Source organism: Haemaphysalis longicornis, unplaced genomic scaffold (genome assembly GCF_048455015.1).
Source record: "Haemaphysalis longicornis isolate Haplotype H1 unplaced genomic scaffold, Haemaphysalis longicornis Haplotype H1 scaffold_10, whole genome shotgun sequence".
In the NCBI taxonomy this organism is placed as follows: Eukaryota; Metazoa; Arthropoda; class Arachnida; order Ixodida; family Ixodidae; genus Haemaphysalis; species Haemaphysalis longicornis.
Window position 1 is genome coordinate 122,999,301 of NW_027526204.1, and position 20,871 is coordinate 123,020,171.

The window sequence follows — 20,871 nt, forward strand, 5'->3', positions numbered from 1 at the left end:
AGTTTATTGGAACGAACTTGTGTTCCCCTAACAACTTGAAAAATACACAGGGGGCAAAGCAGCAGTCAGCAAAGTGACATGCACTGGCGAGTGTTGGTGAATCGAATGCCGCGGTGTCTGCTCTGCGGGCATTTATCTCTCGGTGTGGGTGTTTCTGGAACCGTCTAATTACATCAAGAAAACTGTAGATCGAGGGAGACTGTTCTAAGCTAGTGACGTTATGGTGAAAAATTCTTCCATCAAATGAGATAACCTGTGCGGCATAAGAAAGAACGAATGGAACAAGTGCTCCGCTTTGGGACGCAGATAACACAGTCCAGCGCAGCTGGACGGTAAAAACAAAAACATAAACAAATTAAATGCATGGTTTACGGCAATATGTCCCCGGGTTTTACGACAATTTTGGTTTTATGACGGACTAGTCTAGTCCCTACAGAGTCTCCATTGAAACAATGCATTAAAAACCTCAGTTACCCGACGCCGTTTCTTGCTTGAATTGTGTTATCTGACTACCCACGCGAAGTGCGTGACTGACCGGCGGATGAAAGTGCTGCAGGCAGACCGTGAGCCAGCGTTGTCTCCCGCCGCTCAGCTTTCTTCTCCGTCTCATTTTTCATTGTGGTTTCCCTCCTGTTCCTCTGCACAATCACTTTCCCCTCACCTCACTGGCGTCTCCTCTTGTTGAGCAGCGGTCACAGGGGCAGTCGGCAGTGAATCGCCAACCAGGTTACGCTGACAGGCTTGGGCTTCCACGTTTATTTTCATAATCATGTGGGCCATGTGTGAAAGTTCGCTGGCTGGCGGTAATCAAGGCAGTAGACTGCGGTACAGGGTTTTGTTTTAATGCAGCGTGATTGCCACCAGCACTGCATTATTCTTTTTGCATTTACTTTTTTAGTGATTTGGGTTTCCGGGCCACGCAAAGCATCAGTCTGCAGTTTAAATCGAAGTTTCTCGCAAATGCGTTGCCCAAAACTGTATTTTAAGTGTAATAGGGGTTGCTCAGATTTTACGACGCCCACATATTTCAACGCTTTTTGCGCGGTCCCAAGAAATTCGTATGATTAGGGTTCTACTGTATATTTCTATGGCGTGGGGAATCCTCGCAATACCCATCCGTGGTGAGTCCAAGACTAATTTGATGATCCCAGCCATGAACAATTGATCCAGTACTTGCAGGCACAGCCTCAATCTGCGCTCTTGTATTTGCCTCTTTTATTCAGTGCACTTGTTTCTGCCAGCGACTCTCCCTGTTTTGCTATCTCATTGTATTGACTGCACCAGGTACTACTACTACACGTCTACTTGTAACAATTGAAGGGGGGGGGGTACTGAGACATAGTTACACTTTCTAATAGTGTACATAACTGTTTTTTTTTTTTTTTCCTCCTTATCTCGAATTCACAACGTTTCGTCATTTCACTTGCATATGTGTTCCTCCCATTGTGTGCTTTTTCCAGTTACCTGTTTCCATTTGTTGCACCATCTGTACTGGAAGAGGGCAGACGGTGTGCAGACAAGAATGAGCCACATGATGTGTGGGTGTCATTGTGCAGCGCTGCCTCATATGCGGCTGTTGCTTGTTCCCTGTTTTTTGGGGTGCACTCGTGACCGGACTCCCGAGAAGCAATAGAGAATTCGTTTTTCACTTATATTTCTACGGCATGGAGAGTCTATCCACAGTGGGTTCAAAATTATAAATCAAAGGACCTTATTGTGAACACTAACAACAGTGGATGCAAAACACTGACGTAACGCCATTGGTCAGGGGTGCAGCCGTAGGTTGGGGATTTCAAAGCAACCAAACTACAAGGAAGGGTAGCCAGACACTGGACGTGAAATGGATATTTGAAGTGGCAGCCTATTTGCATACGCAGTGAAATCAGGAAGTGAGGGGTCTCATTCCCCTATCTTTTTTCAGTGCCACTATGGCAGCAAGTCTCTTCAGCGTACAGACAACGTTTATGACAGTCGCCCGTGGTCGTCTGCATCTTGCAGTAATGCATGTTTAGTTCCCCAGTTCTTGTCCGGGGTAAAGAAAGGGACGTTTTCTTTAAAGGAATTGGAAAAGGCACTGTAGGCGTGATTAGGTGACCCAGGAATGTTGAATGCAGCTTTTGTGTGTTCACCGGTCCTTGCTACAACAAAAAGTAGATGGCATAACATTTTGCTTTTGAGGACAGGCATAGTGATTTCATTGTTCACTCCACTGGGTGGCACTGGTGTGGTGCGCACCCCTTCGCCACGTTCTTCCATGAGGAGGTGGATCTTCCCCCTGCTCCTTGTTCCAATCCTGACTAATATGAGGCATAGGAAAGTGTAAGCTAGGATAGGAATGAAGAAAATAGCTGGTCTTGGGGTCTTGGCATCACGACAGTAATCTCTTGTAAGCGAGGAGGGGCTTGGCGATGTGTCGTGGCCACGGAGCAAGAATATATATATTGGAGGTGAAACACCGATGGTGGTGGGTGCAGGTGAGACCAGATAATGTCGCAATGAAAACCAATGCAGATTACAAAGGTTCGCAGCCACGAATAGCGGCGCTTTATAGACAATCTGATAGTGGCCACAATTCGTTCCGGGGCTGTGCCGCCGAAGGCGGATCGTGGCGTCTCTGCCGTTTCTTGTCTTGCAGAAGATGCCGTAGCTTGACCTGTGCCAAGTGTTTTTGACGTTATCTGCCGCTCCGGGAAGCACAGTTTCACCTTTTGTCTTGTTCTTACTTTGTGGTCGTGTTGTATGGGGGGGGCAGGTTCCCTCGTGGTGCAGGATGTGCACCTAACTGTATAGTTTGATGAATGAAAAATTTGCCATTCCTTTTTGTGAAGCGGGAAAGCTTTTTTACAGCAGCAGTGCATTGAAACCTTCGCTAAAACTGCATCCAACCTTTGCTGAAAGTGTGTCCAGTCAATTGTTGAACCTTCAAAGACGCAGATCACAAAAACAAAGAACGAACCCATGCGACAATTTTTCACGCACTGTGTAAACGCATCTACGAATGATCTGAATGTACAGTGGAATCCCATTAAACTGCACCTGCACGAGCCGTAGCTTCTTTTTGTACGCAGTTTAGCGGAATTCCCGACTCGGTTTCCCTTTAACCTGGCGCATTCGGATAAACCGTAGTGCTGGTTAGTACGTACTTTCTCCGCGTCCCTGTCAGGTACGGTTTAACGAGGTTTCACGGGGTTTACGAGAAGCAGGTATACTGTTGTGCTCCTTCTTTAGGATCGATGTGTCTATTGCGTTATCTAGAACCGGCCCTTTTTCACGATTTCCAAGTAATCATTTTGACACAATGGAAGCCCAATTTTACGCATATGCCATGTGTCCAGAGATGGTATCAGAGCTTTCCGGTTGACCAACTGGTCAATGGGGCAATGCATTAGTTTTTTGACAGAACGCCATCGGTACTACTAATAAAGCTTCCGCTTTAAAATTCCACCCGGTGTGTGCGCAGGCCATCCACAGCCAGACGCCGTCGTACCGGTGCGGCCTGTGCGACAAGAGCTACCGCCAGAAAAACGTGTTCTTGCACCACCTGCGCAACCGGCACAAGGTGTCCACCGACGTGCTCGACCGGCGGCGCTGCCACATCAAGAACAACGCGGGGGGCGGGGGCGCGGGGGGCGGGGGGCTCATGGAGGCCATCCCCGCGGCGCCCCTGCCCCCGCCCACGCTGAGCTCGGTCTGCCTGCCCCCGCTGAGCCCCCCCGAGCCCCCGCCGGGGGAGGCGGCGCCCCCCGTGATGCTGCGCATCTCGGACCGCGGCGGGGGCGGGAGCAGCCAGGCCCTGCTGCAGCACCACTCGCCCTCGTCGTCCCCGCTGTGGCAGTGCCCCTTCTGTGCCTTCGAGAGCGCGCACGACCCGGACGTGTGCCGCTCGCACCTGCTGCAGCACGTGGGGGAGCCCGCCGACTGCCCCCTGTGCCCCCGGCAGATGGCCTCCCCGCAGGAGCTGGCCGCCCACCTGCGAGACTTCCACGAGAGCGCGGGCCTGTCCCCCATCATGGGCGGCGGGGGAGGAGCGCCAGCCATGGGTGGGTAGCCAAGAGAGGCTGTCCTTCTGGCTTCTGCAGTTGGTGACGGCGCAGAACGGACAGAACGCGCGAGAGACGGATCTGCCCCGTCTGTCTCTCCTGTGTTTTGTGTGCTCTGCGCTAACTTTTATTGTGAACACTATATACAGTCCAGCCAGCTTATAACAAACACATCAAGAAACGGATATTAGTTTGTTATATGTTTTTCGCTGAAAACATATATGTATACTGATGGTTATGGAAAATGAAGATTTGTTCTTTATAGCCGACATTTCATTAAACCTGGGTACGCTATAAGTTGGCTATACTGTACTGTGAACCAACTTGCCCAGTGGCAAGCGGACAGTAAAGGTTGAATGAAATTTTGTTTTAGCTAAAAGATCGTACGTTTCGTAGCAATCGTGGCTTTTGTTCGACAAGCAACGATGCTTTGTTTCCTGAGAAATCCGTGAAGAAAGTTGGCGTATCTCTATCCCGGTTCCCTTCCATTGTCTAAAGGTCTAAAGTGGTCTAAAGGGGGTGGTCTAAAGCGTAAACGGTTGTTGCTAGGCAACAGTAGCTTTGACATCACCAAGCCATGGCCGACCGCCGAAAACGTTTGCTGGCGCTCACTTTTATTTGTCGCCGACGGAACGAAAAGTGCCTTTCACCACTCCAGCGGCGCAGAGCAGCCGTCGGGGAAAAAGAGATCGGCCAGGGCCACAGACACGACTCAACGCTTCCAGTCAGACGAGAAATGTTTATTGCTCGTTCCAAGCATACGAGGGGCAAGCATCCCGCGGCCGCAGGCACGGCATCGGGTGTCGGAGCGTGGGGCGTGAGAACGAGAAGAGGGAGAGAGCCACAGTCGTGCGTAAATGTGCCGAAAAGCACGTACGTTATATAAACAGTGCGCCACGCCACACCCCCCTACACCGGACACCTAGACTTCACGCCGGCCTCGAATGAAGCAGCGACAGCCGCCGTTTCAAATATCGCGCAAGAGCAGCTGCACGGCTAGGCGTCGCTCAAGCGGGAACTAGATCAGCTCACAGAAAGTTTTGATTTTCATTTATTACATGTGCTCACCCACTTAGAAACTGTTTACTTGAGGAAAACATTTATAGATGCTCCTCCAATGAGCTCTCGCCGTGCAGAATTATTGTGATGTCACAAACCTGTAGTACCCGAAAGGCATCGCCACCTTTCTTTCACGTTTCTGGCATTTTCTGCCTTATTTAACATCTCGTGGTTGCAAGAATGGTGTTTTTTAGATTCTTGACAACATAATCCATCCATTGCTTCCCAGTTGCCCGGTGAGAGGGAGGGGGTGAGGGGGAGATGCGAGATTGGTTTAGTTCGCACTTGTCGGTCACAGCCAGAGCTACAGCTGACTAATGCTACAGTTCAATGTATGCCGTACGGGGAAGGCAGGAAAGGTGCGCCGTGTGGTGAAGCCATGCCCAATTCGTAACACAGTTCTTAGCTATGATATATGTGGCAAACTACTCGAATACCCTTAAAGAAGAAGGCTGTTTGAAAGGTATTGGAAGGTTCAAGCACCGCGGAAGTCAGTGAATCTTTTTTCTGTTTTTAGTAGAACTGCTCAAAGAAACTAGGTGCGGCCCACATGGAGGAAAGAAAGTTCCTGCGAGAGGCCCCAAGCACACTGAAGTCAAAATGCAAGTTGCTCTAAGTCGATAGGGTAGCTCACCGAGAACACGAATCTCAAAGGCTATGTTTTTCTTGGAACAAAGCGTCAATAGTGATCACGTATCCCATTAAGGAACATGTGCTTATTGGTCCGGAACTGCAAAGGATGTGGGAGTTCAGGAAAGCATGACTGATTTGACCGAAACTGCTCGGTATGTGGTAGCATTGTGTTAGGGTTGATTCTAATAACACTATACACCACCGCTGCCTCATGTGCTTCTGGTTTGTTGTGACAGAAACGGTGGCTGCTGCAGCTGCTGTTTGCATCGCACTTAATCAGCATTTGATTAATCATTTGTCAGCAATTAAGGCATCTTTGGGCGCCGAATCAACGCTAAAATGACTATGGGAAGGTCTGACCTTTTTTGAAATCATCTTGCTGGTTGCCTTCTGTGTCCCTTTCAGACCTTTTTTCCAAATTTTCCCACCTTCACCACCTTTGCTGCCTTTACTCGTGTCTCTTTTCACCTGCTGTGATCAAGCAAACCCATTAAGGGGAGACGCGGGTCTTGGAATCCCCAAATTTGGCCAGAAAACCGATTTTTAGAAATCGCCATTTTCGGAAAGTAGAGCTATTTTTCTACCGGTTAGCAAAATATCCAGACCCAGGAGTACGTATTTGAGCCATTATATCAATTTATAGCACCGACGCCCGCTAAAATCGGCCAAGATTCGACGCGAAAATAGCATTTTTTCGACGACTCGCCCCTCGGGTTCTACATGCGCCACGGCGTCCATCTTGGTCTCATTCGAAAGCGCGTCTTTTCGTTTTCAATTCCCCGCCAGAACCACTCCGTTTCGTCCGTTGGTTGCGAGTAAAACCGGGGTAGAAAAGAGACGGATCGCGCCGCCTAATTGGTTACTGACTGCACGTGACCGCAGGGCGCAACCTCATTGGCTGGGCGCCGTGGGTCGTCTGCTCGGCACTCTCATCACAGGGCAACGGCTCATGTATTCGTCTATGTGAGGACCCGCAAAAGCCCCGCATGGCGTAAAAATAAAGTAAAGATGTCTACCGATAACCGAAAGGAAGAACAGGCATTATTAAAAGCGCCTGAAATACGATTTTCTGCTCCTGTGACGACGACTTATCGCGAGAACGGCGCCGAGACGGAGGTAGGCTTAGCGCCCGCGCGGGCTGCCGAGACGATAGCGTAGCGATATGATTACGCCTGCGGGGGCACTAAGGTGCGTCTATCTTTCGATCAGCAGCAAATAGAAAGAAAAGAAATGATAAAGTGGAGGATGCCGCATGCCGACGTCGCAAGGGAAGTGTGTTCATTCTGTTATCAACGATGCTGCGGCGGTTCGGCCCGCACTCCGGCACGCGCTTCCTCGTCGGCAGGTTACCATATAGATGAGCGATTTGAGAATTATAAATGTTCGCACTGTGCACAATGTGCGTTGGTGACGTGATATACTAGTAGATTAAACCGAAAACGTGGTTATCCCACCTAGCCAAGCGCATGCACGTTACAGAACAGTGGCGGGCATTCCGTTACCAAGCCCCTTCGCTGCAACTCACTTCACGCGATGCAAATCCGATTTTATTGCTATAAATGAAGCAGTAACATAACAAAATAGCGTTTACAACTGTGGTGCACGCTCGGCACCTCAGCCCTAGTCGCCAAAGAGATACGGCGCGATGCCAACAGCATAAAAATTGAAGCAACGTTCTGGCTTTGCTTTTGTTCAGTTTTTCTGCCAGGTGCCATCTGTAGACAGAGGATTTCATAATTTTCCCACCAACTGATTTCAGCAAACTTGGTATGCTCGTGTTGAGCGAAACGCGAGCTACATTCTAGAACCTTTCTTTTTTTCATATGCTCAATAGATAAAACTGTCACTTGTAGTAAAACTTCAACTGCGATTTTCTCAGCTTCCCTTTTTTTGCATATGTGCCTAGCCTTACAGGGGTTTTGAGGTAGTTTTTTTCAAAGGATTTCTACAAGTGTTATACCGTTGAATTCGGGATAAAATGAACTGCATGCTGAAGCTATTTTAAATGGCTCATTTTGCCTCAAATAAATGTTATGAGTAATAATTAGAGGTCATTAAGTTTTCAGAAAACTGTACTTGGCATAATTAGATTAATTCTATCCAATCAACTATCTTTACAGGAATATAAATAGCTTCAGCATGCATGGCAGGTCTTAAGCTACACATCCATACCATTTATTTAAAAAAAAATTGAATAAAAAGTTCCTTAAAGGCCCGTAAGAAATTACTTAATTAGGCTCCAGTGTTTTCTTTATAACTCAAAAAATAATTCTACCACTTGAAAACTAATTACATATTTGAAATGAGGAAGACAAAACACATATGCACAGTGATTTTCATTATCACAGACCAATTAATAAAAAAGTTCATTTCAAGACCCACGTCTCCCCTTAAAGGGACACAGAAGACAAAACCGAAGTTGGTTTTAACAGATAGATTGGCATCCTCAGAAAACAAATATAGTCTTGAAGGTTTAAATGCGGGTTTGAGAAATGCAGTTGTCAGCAGTCACAAATTTAGGCTTGATAACACTTGTCCAGTACTTTAGAATGTTGAGACCACTGGCCAAAGGAAGCAAGCTTTTAAAACCAAAGGGTCACGATCACAGTAGCATTTTTGTGTGTGTGTGTGTGTGTGTGTGTGTGTGTGTGCTCCTGAGGTACAGACTGCTCTTGGGATGCCCTTGCGATGCCCTTGCGATGCCCTCTGCAAACGAAACGACGACCATCTCGAGATGCTCGGTGCGACCCAACCTCCCGTGGTTTGTCTTGCAGCGACCACAGGCCGTCCTCCCGACGTCACCTTCACCTGCATTCCCTGCCAGATGGAGTTCAGCACCGAGGAAGACTTTGAGTGGCACGTGCGCACGCACGTGCAGAGCGTGCTCTCCGAGCCGCCTGCGGCGCCGCGTCTGCTTCCGTCGGGGCCCCCCGCCGCCGAGGGGCCCCTCGACCTGACCGAGGCACGGACTGCCACCACGCCGTCCGTGCCCGTGGTCAAGCTGGAGGAGGCCGCCCACGCCGCGTCGCCGCCCTCGGCCAAGCGGCGGGGGCGCAGGAGGCAGCTGCTGTGCGTCGAGTGCGGCAAGCTCTTCGGCTCCAAGTCCCTGTACCGGTACCACGCGCAGCTGCACCTGGACGCCCAGGGCCCGTCCTTCCGGTGCCCGCAGTGCCGCCGGCGGTTCCAGCGCAAGGGCCAGCTGCTGGCACACACGCGGCAGTGCCACCTGCGGCGGCTGCCGTGCAGCCGCTGCGGCCGCCAGTTCAGCTACGGCTGCCTGCAGCGGGCGCACGTGGCGCGCTGCCGCGGCCCGCCCCCGCTGTGCCTGCCCGTGGTGGACGTGCAGGCGGCCCGGGGCGCCCTGGGGGCCAGCCTGCTGGGCGTCATCCCCCTGGTGGCCCCCGACGGCCACGAGGCCAGTCCCCTGCTCGGGGTGCCCGTGCTGGCGCCGGACTGCCTGCCGCTCAAGAGCCGACTCAACGGACTGCACATCTCGGCGCGCATTGGCCTCTAGTCTTCCGCCACGCCGCACCACAACCCCCCCGTTATTACTTGTGCCGGAGTACAAAGAGAGGGCCTCCGCCAAAGACTCCCACGGGGGTTTTTCCCGTGCCAAAGGCGTCTTCCATCTGCCTTCCCCGCCCCCGTATCTCCCACGTCCCCCGCTACCCCGTATCTCCCACATCCCCGTATCCCCGTCATCCCCACTACCCTGTATTCCCCACATCCCCGTATCCCCGGTATCCCCTATCCACAACCTCCCCCGTTTTCCCCCCCATACAGAAACGGAAGAGCAATAACTGCTGCGGTGCACTACATATGCCAGTCTGGATAAAGGGGGGGTGCTTGTTCAGCCGTCTTGCTGCACTGAATTTATGACTGACGAGATTAAGGAAGAGCAGGTGAAGAACAGAAGTTTCGGGCTGAAAGCTCGACAATGCTTGTCCGCTCAGTTTGGTGTTGAGTATCGCTTAATTTTGGTAAACAGTTGGAGTGACTATCAAAGTTTCTTGTACCGTGTTGAGAGAAAATTGCCCAAACATTTGTCGCTAATTCCCTCAACATGCCTGATTCAATGTAACTTTTACCTTAGCTGCCCATCAAATGCGTTTGAGCGTATGGAAGGTGTATGTACAAAGGACTGCGGTACCTTTTCTCGCTGCCATTGGTAGTGAATGGACAGAACTGATTAGTAGGGCACTGATTGGAGCGATTGTCCGATGTCTGTAAGGAAGTTTATATTGACTCTTCAGCTTCGCTGTATTGGTAGAACACTTCGATAGTAGCAATCCCCCAAAATCGCACACAGCAGTAGGAAGGATTTTATTTCCACTGTGCAACTTGGTTGGTGGTAAAGTAGGCTCACATTTAGTGACCTGCAGAATCGACAAAGAGCTCGAGGGGAAAATCATTTCACTTCGCACTACTGACATGGAGCTCAAGAAAAGTGGGCCAAATCTGCACAAGACTGGAATGCTAGCCCGTTTCGACCGCTTAAACGTGGCGTGATTTTGCAGACTGCAACTTACCTTTTTGCAGCTAAATTAGCACGTGGCTTCGTAGGAGCATCTAGCCATCTTTGTCATGTTTGAATGAATTGAAGTGTTTGAAGCAGTGGATTGCATTGCATAGCTTATTGGCGGAGTACATTCATTGTTAGCTTTCTGAACAGTAGCAGTAGTTGTTGCTAAAATTTGAAGTCTATGAACAGTTTGTTGTAAGGAGGAGGATGAGAACAAAATTGTGGGGACGGTGTTTTTTTTTTATTATTATTATTATTTGTCGTTGGAACCAGCGCTGTAGCTGAGACATTTGGCATCTAAGGTACACTAGCGAACAAGAGCTTCCCCCCATTCTATGGCTGGCATTGTAGTGCACTGCAAGCTATGATTTCACAAACTCTTTTTCGGTGCACTTAGAGGAGAATCTCTGTAGTGAACAAAACTAACGTTTCGGTTTGTAGCCTGTTTTTTCTTTTCTTCGCTTTTGCGCACCGTAGCACGTTTGAAGAGAAAAAAAAAAATTGGAGGGGCATTATTTATTGAGCGCACACTCCCCAAGTGTCTTTGTCGCGCGCCGACGCGCGTCGTTTATTTGCGCGGCGCCAAAGTGAACAGCCCATGCTGGCACTGTGCATGTCCGCCCGGCCGAAAGGTCACACATTTCAGGCCCAAATGTGCTCATATCAGCCTCTTTGGTTGTTGCTTTTGTTGAAACTGTGCCGGCCGCACTTCTGTTGACTCTTGGCTTGGCTCGAGGCTGGCTCCGGCTTGGTTGGTCAGGAGCACTCGCATAAGAGGGACTGTCTGCAGCCGCCGTTTTGGTTCACAAGTTTTTTACGCCAAGCAACGAAGCGAACTATAGGCCACGGGTCACCTGTTTTTAATCATGCATGCTGTATTTTTCTTGTTTGCTTTCGCATGCACAGGCTGGGCCTTCGAACAACTCCCACGCCTTCTTGCTGCTGCTGCGTGCGTCACATTGCACTTTGCACAGTTTTGACACTGTTTCGAGTCTTTATACACGTGGTGCAGAGAGAATTGCACTAACCGATGGGGTTTGTTCAGCCCAACTTTTTAGCACTTTCATTGTGAGCAGCGGAGTTTTTAAAATGGCTTTGTTATGTGCGGGCGTGTGTGTATGTTGCCGGTCTTTGCTTGCCGACTTGCGGGTGCTGGTTGGATTTCGCCATGGCGAGCCGAGTGCGTTGCTGATGGGCCCGATTCAGGGCGCGGTTTGAGGGTAGTGTTTCAGGAGACTGCTTTTTGAGGGGTTACGAGGACACGGGAAGCACATTGACAAAGCAAGCTCGCGTAAGCGTGCTACAGAGAGCTCTGGTAGTAACCATTGAGTTATCACTGTGATTTGTCTGGGACGAGAAAAAATGTTACTGGCCCCAATATTTATTACATCTGTCGGTGCGGCCTCACAGTGGCACAATTGGGGGGGAAAGGAGCCACGCGCGTTTACCGCTTTGGTGAGCTCGGGGTCATACAAAGATGTCGCCTACCATTCCACCTGTTTTTGAGGTTTGCGAGAAGCCTGGGCCAGACTTGGCAGGAGGTGACAAAAACAGTGGTTCTGGGAGTGTGGGCAGTTTCCATCCGGAGCACTACGTCATCATCATTGTCATCATCATCACCGCTGCTCGGCTCTATTGAACATAATGGGTCGGGCGGCCTTACTAAGTGTGCTTTGCAAGGTACAAACAAAACGAGGCCTCTACACGTTTTGTAGGCTAAAAGAACACCCTGTCTGTCAGGCCACTGCGAGAGTTATTTCTTCCTGGCGCGCACGGGCAATTAGCTGAAGGGCGGCTCAGGCCCTGAGGTAGCGAGCTGGCGGTTGCAGCCACTACCTTCGAATTGTACCAGTTAATCCTGTGGAGCCGCAGGACGACATCAGAGGCAGCTTGTCAAGCGCTGGCAACAGTGGGCAAGACGGATGTGCCTTTGCAGCGAAGAAAAAAAAAGGAGGAAAAGAAGAACTTGAAAGCGTTATCCAAAACATTGATAGCACTGAAAAAGTTATCATTTGCCATCTCTCTGGGCAAATGATGCATTTGGCAGCAGTGTGTTCGTGTAGCGAAACAAACACACTGTCTCTGGTCTCCAGGGAAAAGTTTTGTTGAAGCACAGCTGATGAGTTAATTCTAGTGGGAGACTACGTTACAGCTTTAAGCCAATGAATAGAGTAGGGCCTAGAATTAGACCTTGGGGAACGCCTTTTTGAATGTTGGGATGTGTACACAGCCATCTGAAAAATGTACGAGCGACCAGTCGCTAAATTCTTTATGGACTTGCCGCAGCCAGCTTGCAAAAATACGTCGACTAGGTGCTCCGCAACCGATCAAGACCGAGTGAATCCACAGCTTCGTCAGGGCCTGAGCTGTCCCGCTTGTCATCGATTATCGGGCGTGCGGATTAACCCCGCACGTTCGTCACACCATCTGCGCTTTCTAGTCTAACAAAAGTGTTCAGCCGCAACGGAGGCATCGCACACGTACACACACACACAAATGTAAGGCGCGCACACATACAACAATGCATGCGTCCAGTTACACACGTACACACACACACGCACACACACACTTGCACAAAACCAAAACCGACCAAGTACCTGAGAGATTGGCGCCAGGGGTGGTGTCCGGCAAGCGTTCCGGTGAAAGAAGCCTGTTGTCTTGTTGTCTGTTCACGTCTGCCGCTGCTGCTACTGCTCGCTGTTGTGACGAAGGGGAGGCAGTGTTTTATTATTGTGGTAAGCGTGTCGTCGTGGTGACTGGCGGGGTTTCGCACCTCCGAAGAAGGGGGCGGCCCGAATCATGCCTTGTTCTCTAATACTCCTCTTCTGAAGCTGTTGTTCACACTCGCGATTGTGTCTGGTGGTGTTAGGAGAGACGTTCTCAGGGTCATAACAGATTGCTGTTTCGCGCAAAGCAGAGAGGCATTTTATTTAGCTTGTCACGTGCGAGGACTACGACGACGTGCCCACTTTCTTTGTTGTAAATAGGAATCGGTATTTATTGTTGCCACATGTGTACTTTGTTCTATCTTTCTCTCTCTCTCTCTTGTTTTTATTCTCTCTCACCCCCTTCCCCCCTCTTTTTTTTCACACACCCCCCACACACACAAAGGCTTGCTTTGTTAAAGGACATTTATCACTCGGAACAACTCATTCCTAAGAATACTTTTTGTTGCCCGTGCTTTTTACACTTTCCCCCCTCATGTGACAAAAAAATGTTATTTTTTACCATACTCGTGTTTTTTTGTATACTTGTTTCGTACGAGGAAAAGAAAATGAGATATATTGTATACTTGAAGTTATATATATATATATTATATACATGCTATTATACACACACGTTTTACCACAATCGTGTTTGATACCATGGTATAGATTTACATGAAAAAAAAAATGACGTGCATTTTGAAGTGTGTGTGTAAATGTACACATATATTTTTTGTATGGCAAGATCAGTCCACCAGTGGGACAGCTTTTTAACAAGTGTTGTACGAGGAGGCATGTGGCAGACGCCGAGAGAACAAATAACAGAATAAAGCATTCGCTCAAGTGCAGCCCTTGTCCAGTTCTTGCTTTGTTGTCATCTGGCGAAACAAACTGCATGGATTGACTTGGATTGGATTCGAACCACGTAATCTGGCTCAACATTTCTGGATTCAGTGAAGGTTCAGTAGCAGAAATGTACGAGGCACTGGATCGATCTACGCATTGGCAATCGATAAGATCAACGTGAAGGAGCTGTTTCACTGCTACAGACGCCAGGCAGATTTTCTGCTCTGGGCTGCTGTAATATTCTGCATTAATATTTTAGTTTTTCGACCAGATGTACAGGGTGGTGCGACGATAGTTGGAACATTTAAAAATTTTTTCCTGAGCGAACTGCCCCTCTGTTAGCGCTCAAAGTTCACACGAAGGTCACATTTTGTGGTCTATTTTGTTTGACACCGGGAACAACGACGGTACTTGCCTGTTTATTCTGAAAATAAAAAATTTTTGCCTATGGGAAAATGGTGGCCGATCTGAACGTGAGAGGCAGTGTAATCTGCTCTTGGAATGACGGTGCCACCTCGGGTATGCAGAGCAAAACGGACAATGGGGATTCACGCTCCTTCCACAGCAGCCACGAGCAAATGGGGTAGCAGACAGATCAGAAAATGTAAAAGCAGGTTTTCTGGTCGTCTGCTACCTTATTTGGCTCCGGAGCCAAATGAGTTAGACGATCAGAAAATGTGAAAAAAGGTGAGGAAACAAATCCGACGTTTATTGTCAACGATGAGCCATGGGGATATTTTATAATCCGTACCACCTGCTATGCAACTATTTGTGATCATCTTAAACGGGACGAAACAGATTTTCTGATCATCTGCTACACCACTTGGCTCCTTCCTACCATGAATCCCAAATGTGCGTTTCGCTATGCATACCCCCAGGTGGCGCCGTCGTTCCAAGAGTAGTTTGCGCTGGCTCGCACGTTCAGATCGGCCGCCTTTACCCATAGGCGAAAATCGTTATTTATTTTCAGAATAAGCAGGTGAATACCGTCGTTGTTCCCGGTGTCAAACAAAATAAACCACAAAATGCGACCTGTGCGTGAAGTTTGAGCGCGAACAGAGCGGCGGTGCGCTCAGGAAACATTTTTAAAGTGTTCCAATTAGCGTCGCACCACCCTGTATAGCACACTGGGGCATCTAAAACGCAGCCTGTGACGTTCTGTTGGCATGCTGAGAGAATCAAATTACTCTTGGGACTTCCTTTTTCCTCGGCCGGCAGCAGACGACGCTAATCATCATCATTTCATTAGATCTGCGCCGGCTCGCGCCCACTTTTCCCAGATTCCATTGAAGCCTCATCATCTTCCGACGTGTCGCTCCCTTTCCTGAGCATCGCGCCGCAGCTGGAGGACCCAGGGGTCCAACAATTACCATCAGTATAATTTCCATAAAAATAGAAACAAAATGGGCAAAGAAAACCAGTGTAACTTCCACTGTACAGCCTAAACCTCGACTTTGATGGCAGTATGCAAAAGCAAAAATTACCCAAATCTGATACAAATCGACAATGAAAAAAAAAACCATTTGTCAATTTCATAGTGTGCAATGCGATTGCAATTGGTGTCACCCACTGCTTGGTGCTAAGCAATAAAGCTAATCTGTTGAGTGCTCGTGAACTACAATAAACCCCCGCAACGATGTCCTCGGGACAGCAAACTGACTTGAGTACTTCGGTAAACGCCGGGATGATTTGCCTTCTCTGAACAGCAGTTAGTGCCGCCAGAGTGGTACCGTGAAAAACTTCAATTAAGTCAGGAAACGAAGGTTTACTGTATTTTGTTGCTGTCGACACAGCCCGTGGGTATTGCTTCAGGGGCCCATTTAGCTAGGGTAGAATTGATTTTCGACGCAGTCGATCATCAAAAACGGGCGAGTAACGGGCACATAAGCGGCAGCCGAGTGTAGCAGACACGTGGTGGCATATGACAGAAGGCGCCACTCAAAGGTCTCGCCGCCATTTTCAAGGGATCCATTTGAGCCAGCCTTTTTCTGACAATCTTCGTGCTCAGTCGAGTTTTTATTTTTTAGGGGCGAAGCTCCTTAGGGCGTGGGTCTGTCCATCCTCGACGTATGTATGTAGCCACCTCTAGTTTAGTTCTTGGATTGTTTACTAGATGGCGGTACTTGTATATGATGAAAAGATGCGCTTGGATTGTTTACTAGATGGCGTGGCTACCTCTAGTTTAGTTCTTGGATTGTTTACTAGATGGCGGGGAGTGTTGTAATAAAATCCGTTCGCTGTTGGCGCGCGCTCGGAGTCGCCCGATGGATAAGGCTGCAGATGTGCGAGCCCGCGAGGCAGAAGCGCTCCGTGAAGCTGCGCGACGCCGCCGCCAAGATCCTGCCGTACGAGAGCGGGAGGCCGAAGCGTGTCGTCTGGCTGCGCGACGACGCCGCCAAGATCCCAGCGTTCGAGAACGAGAGGCCCAAGCGTCACGGCAACGGCGCGAGGACCCTGCCGTACGCGAAGCGGCACGGCTGCGGCGCGAAGAGGATCTTCAAAACGTCAGAGAACGGGAAGCGGCGAGAAAGCGCGCGTATCGGCAGGCAGACCCCGATGCAGTGAGAGCTCGCGAGGCGTCTGCAAAACGCATCAGGCGAGCTCAGCCCCAAGGTGCCGACGCGCGGTTTAAGCGAGACTTTCTAGACGTTACGTTCGGACACAGATGTAGGGGGCGAACTTTCACTGAAGAGTCACGGTTTTACCGATGATTTCCCCTCAGGAGCTTCGCCCACTCATCATCATTCACCCCGTGGATATGCTGTGAATTTTTTTTATATCCTTCGTTAGTAAGACGTTAAAAGCACGTCATATCACATCACGAACGCATTAGTAGAGCGTTGTGCATGAGCGCATACGGCAAAGCATGCGTTGCCCTGTCCACGGTACGTTTGCGCTTGCGTGCGTGAACACTTGCGTGCTACGTTTGCGTGCGTACGGTACGTTAGGAGAAGGAAGCGCATCCTTTCGGGAGTTCTTTAGAGTGGTAACCACCGGTCTGTGACCCGCACGCATCAGTGTCACCTCTGTTGTAGTCGCTGAACCGTAATTGTATCCAGGAGCGGCGGGGAAGCAACGCAAAACAATACTGATTGCGGCATAACTGGTTCTCACGTCCTAAACCCAACCTCTCGCGCTTGAAATAACCGGCTACACAGCCAGAATTGTCAGAACATAACGCAGGGGGCCCCCTGCAATGCCACGTTCTGCTGACTGCACGACATGCAGTGTCGCGTAGCTAGCCGAAAAAAAAAAACCATTGGAAGTCCAATAGGGCCTATCCAAAACACCATTGAACCAATTTGAAACTGGTTTCAAATGGTTTAACGGTGTTTTAGACAGGTACAATTGGACTACCAAAGGTTTTTTTTTATCGAGGGAAGCGTAAATAAGTCACGAGGGTCGCGTAGCTCCATTCTTCGAGTGTGATATGATTACAATAAGGGACTATTGTTTTCACGACTGCCTTATAAACAGCGCGCGAACAGCTGGGCCACTGTCCTTGAGTTTGTAACGGTTCTTCCAACGGTCTCAACGGCTCATGTGGGGTAGAATTCGCGACTAAACACTGCAGCAAAGCGGCCATCGAAGAAATTCCCAAATGTGGACGGGACACCACAAGTACGTCAACGCAATGGCGACCGCTCTCCATCTCTGTCCCAAGCAGGGTACACCTTGCACTGCTTCTCCCGGGGTGACTGGATGGTATCTGAATGTCACCTAGGTCCAAATGGACGGCTAGCTGTACATGGTTACCGACCGATGCTTCCTGGGAGAGATAAAAGGATATGGAAGATGACACAGTGAAGGAGCTTTGTTTTAGTTCAAGCACTTCGGCTAGCTAGCCGAATAATAATAATAATGACATAACAATAATGATCAATAACGTTTATTTGCGTCTCCAGGAAAAGCATATATATTCCTTTATCGTCCGGAAAAAGTAATTTCTTAGGTCATTTTAGGATGGCGGCAAACCCAACCGACCATTCTCCCCCTCAAATCGACCACTGTACTGCACACGTAAACGCGGTTATAGGGTATTTCTCAAATAGTGGTAATGTTTCAAATAGTGATCAATTGAGTATTTCGAGTATTCCGCGGTAATGCTCTGAATATTTGATTTCCTAAACTGAATGCGGTTAACCAGATGCCGACGTCTCGTTGTCTGCAATACCAGCGTCAGCACTGTGACTTAATTGTTTTTATTTCCTGCTGGGTTTACAGATCTTCTGTTAGGGGCATCTCTACGGAGATAATCGGTGTCTGTCGTGAACGTAAATAAAACTCCTAGTTTTGATCCCCAAAAGCTAACTTCTCCTCAAACCCTTCCTTACCGACGAGCAGGTGAAACGGCATTGTCCCTGTCGATCAAGGGGCGTGCAAATGATGTTAGGGAGGAGTTGGATCGATGACCGTCACTACCTCTTCAGATTAGCGAGTTAAATTATTCACAATTTGTAGATGCTCCCCCAGCTTTACTGGGTTATATCTGCTCCTCTCGGCGAACGGCAAGAAATGACGAGCGGCAAAAAAACCCGTCAAGGAGGGACATGAATTTCGCGACACCGCCCCCCCATCAAGAATGTTATCCCTGTTAACATTCCACATATACAAAGCGAAATTCGGGTACACACACACACACACAAAAATCCATCACCCCAATTACCCGGCCTAGACAAAAAGGCGCGACCCTCAGAAGTACAACACATGGATACAATACAAAGAAACTGTGCACCAAAAAATACAAATATTCGCACACACCTGCATAACTACATTAAGTTGAGAAAAAAAAACACACACACACTATTCATACATCAATACCTACCCATAAGTATGCGTACTGAAGACATAACAAAAAGAACCCCAAAGTACTACCAGAAACCTGACAAAAACTAGACCACATAAGGGTGCACGGGGCACGCTGAACCATACACCCACTTATAGCTTCACGGTGATACAGCCAAACACATCTCATATTTGAATAAGTCCTCCCGTACATGTAAGAGCTGAAGAATTTCAGTGCCCGGAGGCGACACTCCTCTATTGCCGACTACGCCCGTTCCCTCGGAAACAACTTCCGATTCGTAGATTCTCCCGGGTGGAACGCGGCGCCTTTTCACTGCAGTAACATCACCCCGCCTCCACTTGTTGGAGGCATCTAGGCAAAGCACCAAGGGTTGGTCGGAGCTGGCAACCTGCAAACCAGGTGCCCCGGAAAGAAGCCGCTTCAATCCATCGAAAGAACGCTCCCGTTACCACCAGTCTCGCTCCTCGAGCGCAGGAATTCCATCTCTTCTCATGCTCTTCTCTCTTTCTCTACCATATGTCGTGGCGGCCGAACCTTATCGTGTACTGCGATCTCCAACTCAAGCGACTCGCGCTCCCTCTCTCTCTTGTCTTCCCGTTGGCGCCCTCGCGCTCTTTCCTCTCTCTTCTCTAAAAAAAATAATTCCTGAAGAGCGCTCCCTTCGATGCGCATCTTTACGAAGAGCGACTAGACGCTCCAAACCTCTCATTCTGCCTGCCGCAGAGATAACACTTATTTCGTGCTAACCTATGCCTCACGCCCTGGGCCAATCGTGGTTAGCGGTCCTGCCGTGGACGCCAGTTTGTCACAGAATTGCGCGAGGCAGTAATTTAGTGGCCGAGGCCTCGGACGGGAGGAGCGACAAACAACTCCCCCCTGGATACGAATATAGGATGTGGTTCGGACCTGCTAACCGGCGATAGGTCCACGCCTGATTGGCCGCTGGCGTGAGGCACGAGACGGGGCACGGGAAAACAGTTTCAAAACAACGGGCATTTACTTCACATTCACAGGAAATTCGAAACAGACAGACAGGATCGAGGGTTGACGAGTTAATACACACTGCAGTTGACACCCCGTTGGGGTCAGAGCTGCCAAGACACCGACACGAAGTACATTAATCACAATGAAAGAAAAGGTACACGCCGTTACGAGCCCGAGGAGAAGACGACAGTAAATGAAGGGGACAGTAGAGTATACAATAGGCGGGGTTGGAGGCTTCCCCCAACTACTAACAATAGGCCCGCTAGAAACACATACCGCGTGGTGCACTGAAGGAGGCGGATAAGCCCGTGCAGTCCGCTTAGGGGAATACAACACAGAAGATGAATAGGAAGAGTCCGAGGGAAGGTGGAGAAGGGGAGAACATCTTAGCTGCGGTCCGGCTGATGGTCTCGCCGGGGTGACGGAGGCTGTCGGTCGTCTGTGGTGGGGCGCCGCTGATCAGCGACGCAATTTGGGTGAACTCCGGCCGCGCACTGTCGCCTCCTTGAGGAATCTTCGGGGGCCCGAAGTTCACCGCCGTCGTCGCTCGGCCTCCCCAGCACAGCCCTCAAGGCCGACGCCGCGTCCCGGCCGTACGTCCGGCCACCACCAGTTCTCAGCCCATTCTCCCCGGAAACCCCGCGCTGCACCACGCACACCGTCCACCGGGCCGCGCGTCTTCCGAGAATTCCCGGGGCGCAGCCTTCAGTAGGCCGCGGCACTCTCGCCCGCCTCTCTCCCCGAAACACATGGCCAGCCGACCCGGGTGCGACAATGGCGGCGAGAACATTCCTTCGCTTCGCGGTACGGCTCCTCTCGGCGAACGGCAAGAAATGACGAGCGGCAAAAAAACCCGTCAAGGAGGGACATGAATTTCGCGACAATATCCTTGGATTAGATATTTATGCGTGTATTTCGTCCGCCTTCTTGCACTCAGTTTTAGTGACAGCGCAATGTTCAAGCTGATTAGATATTTATGCGCATATTTAGCCGGACTTTTTGCACTCAATTTTAGTTCGAGCTGATTAGATATTTATGCTCATATTTCGTCGGACTTTTTGCGCTCAATTTTAGTGCCAGCGCAATGTCGGAGCTGATTAGATATTTATGCGCATATTTCGTCTGCATTTTTTTTTTGTGCCAGCGCAATGTTTGAGCGCTCTTTTCATCACAACAGTTGTTCGCCTAGATTTTTTTTTTTCGATTTTTCGCCACACTTAGCGTAACATGAGAATGCTTGCTGCAGATTTCTTCATTTCTTTGATTTATACTCAA

General features: G+C 49.5%; 1 protein-coding gene across 1 annotated transcript in view; it reads left to right on the forward strand.

Moving 5' to 3' along the window:
- The window catches only part of LOC144159217 (uncharacterized), a 20,905-nt gene extending 7,098 nt beyond the window's left edge, over positions 1 to 13,807 (forward strand). The window contains exons 3-4 of the mRNA XM_077690574.1: positions 3,461 to 4,040; positions 8,507 to 13,807. Of these exons, the coding sequence (XP_077546700.1) occupies positions 3,461 to 4,040; positions 8,507 to 9,246 (1,320 nt within the window). The 3' untranslated portion in view covers positions 9,247 to 13,807. The remainder of the gene's footprint in view (positions 1 to 3,460; positions 4,041 to 8,506) is intronic.
- Positions 13,808 to 20,871: the final 7,064 nt, after the last annotated feature.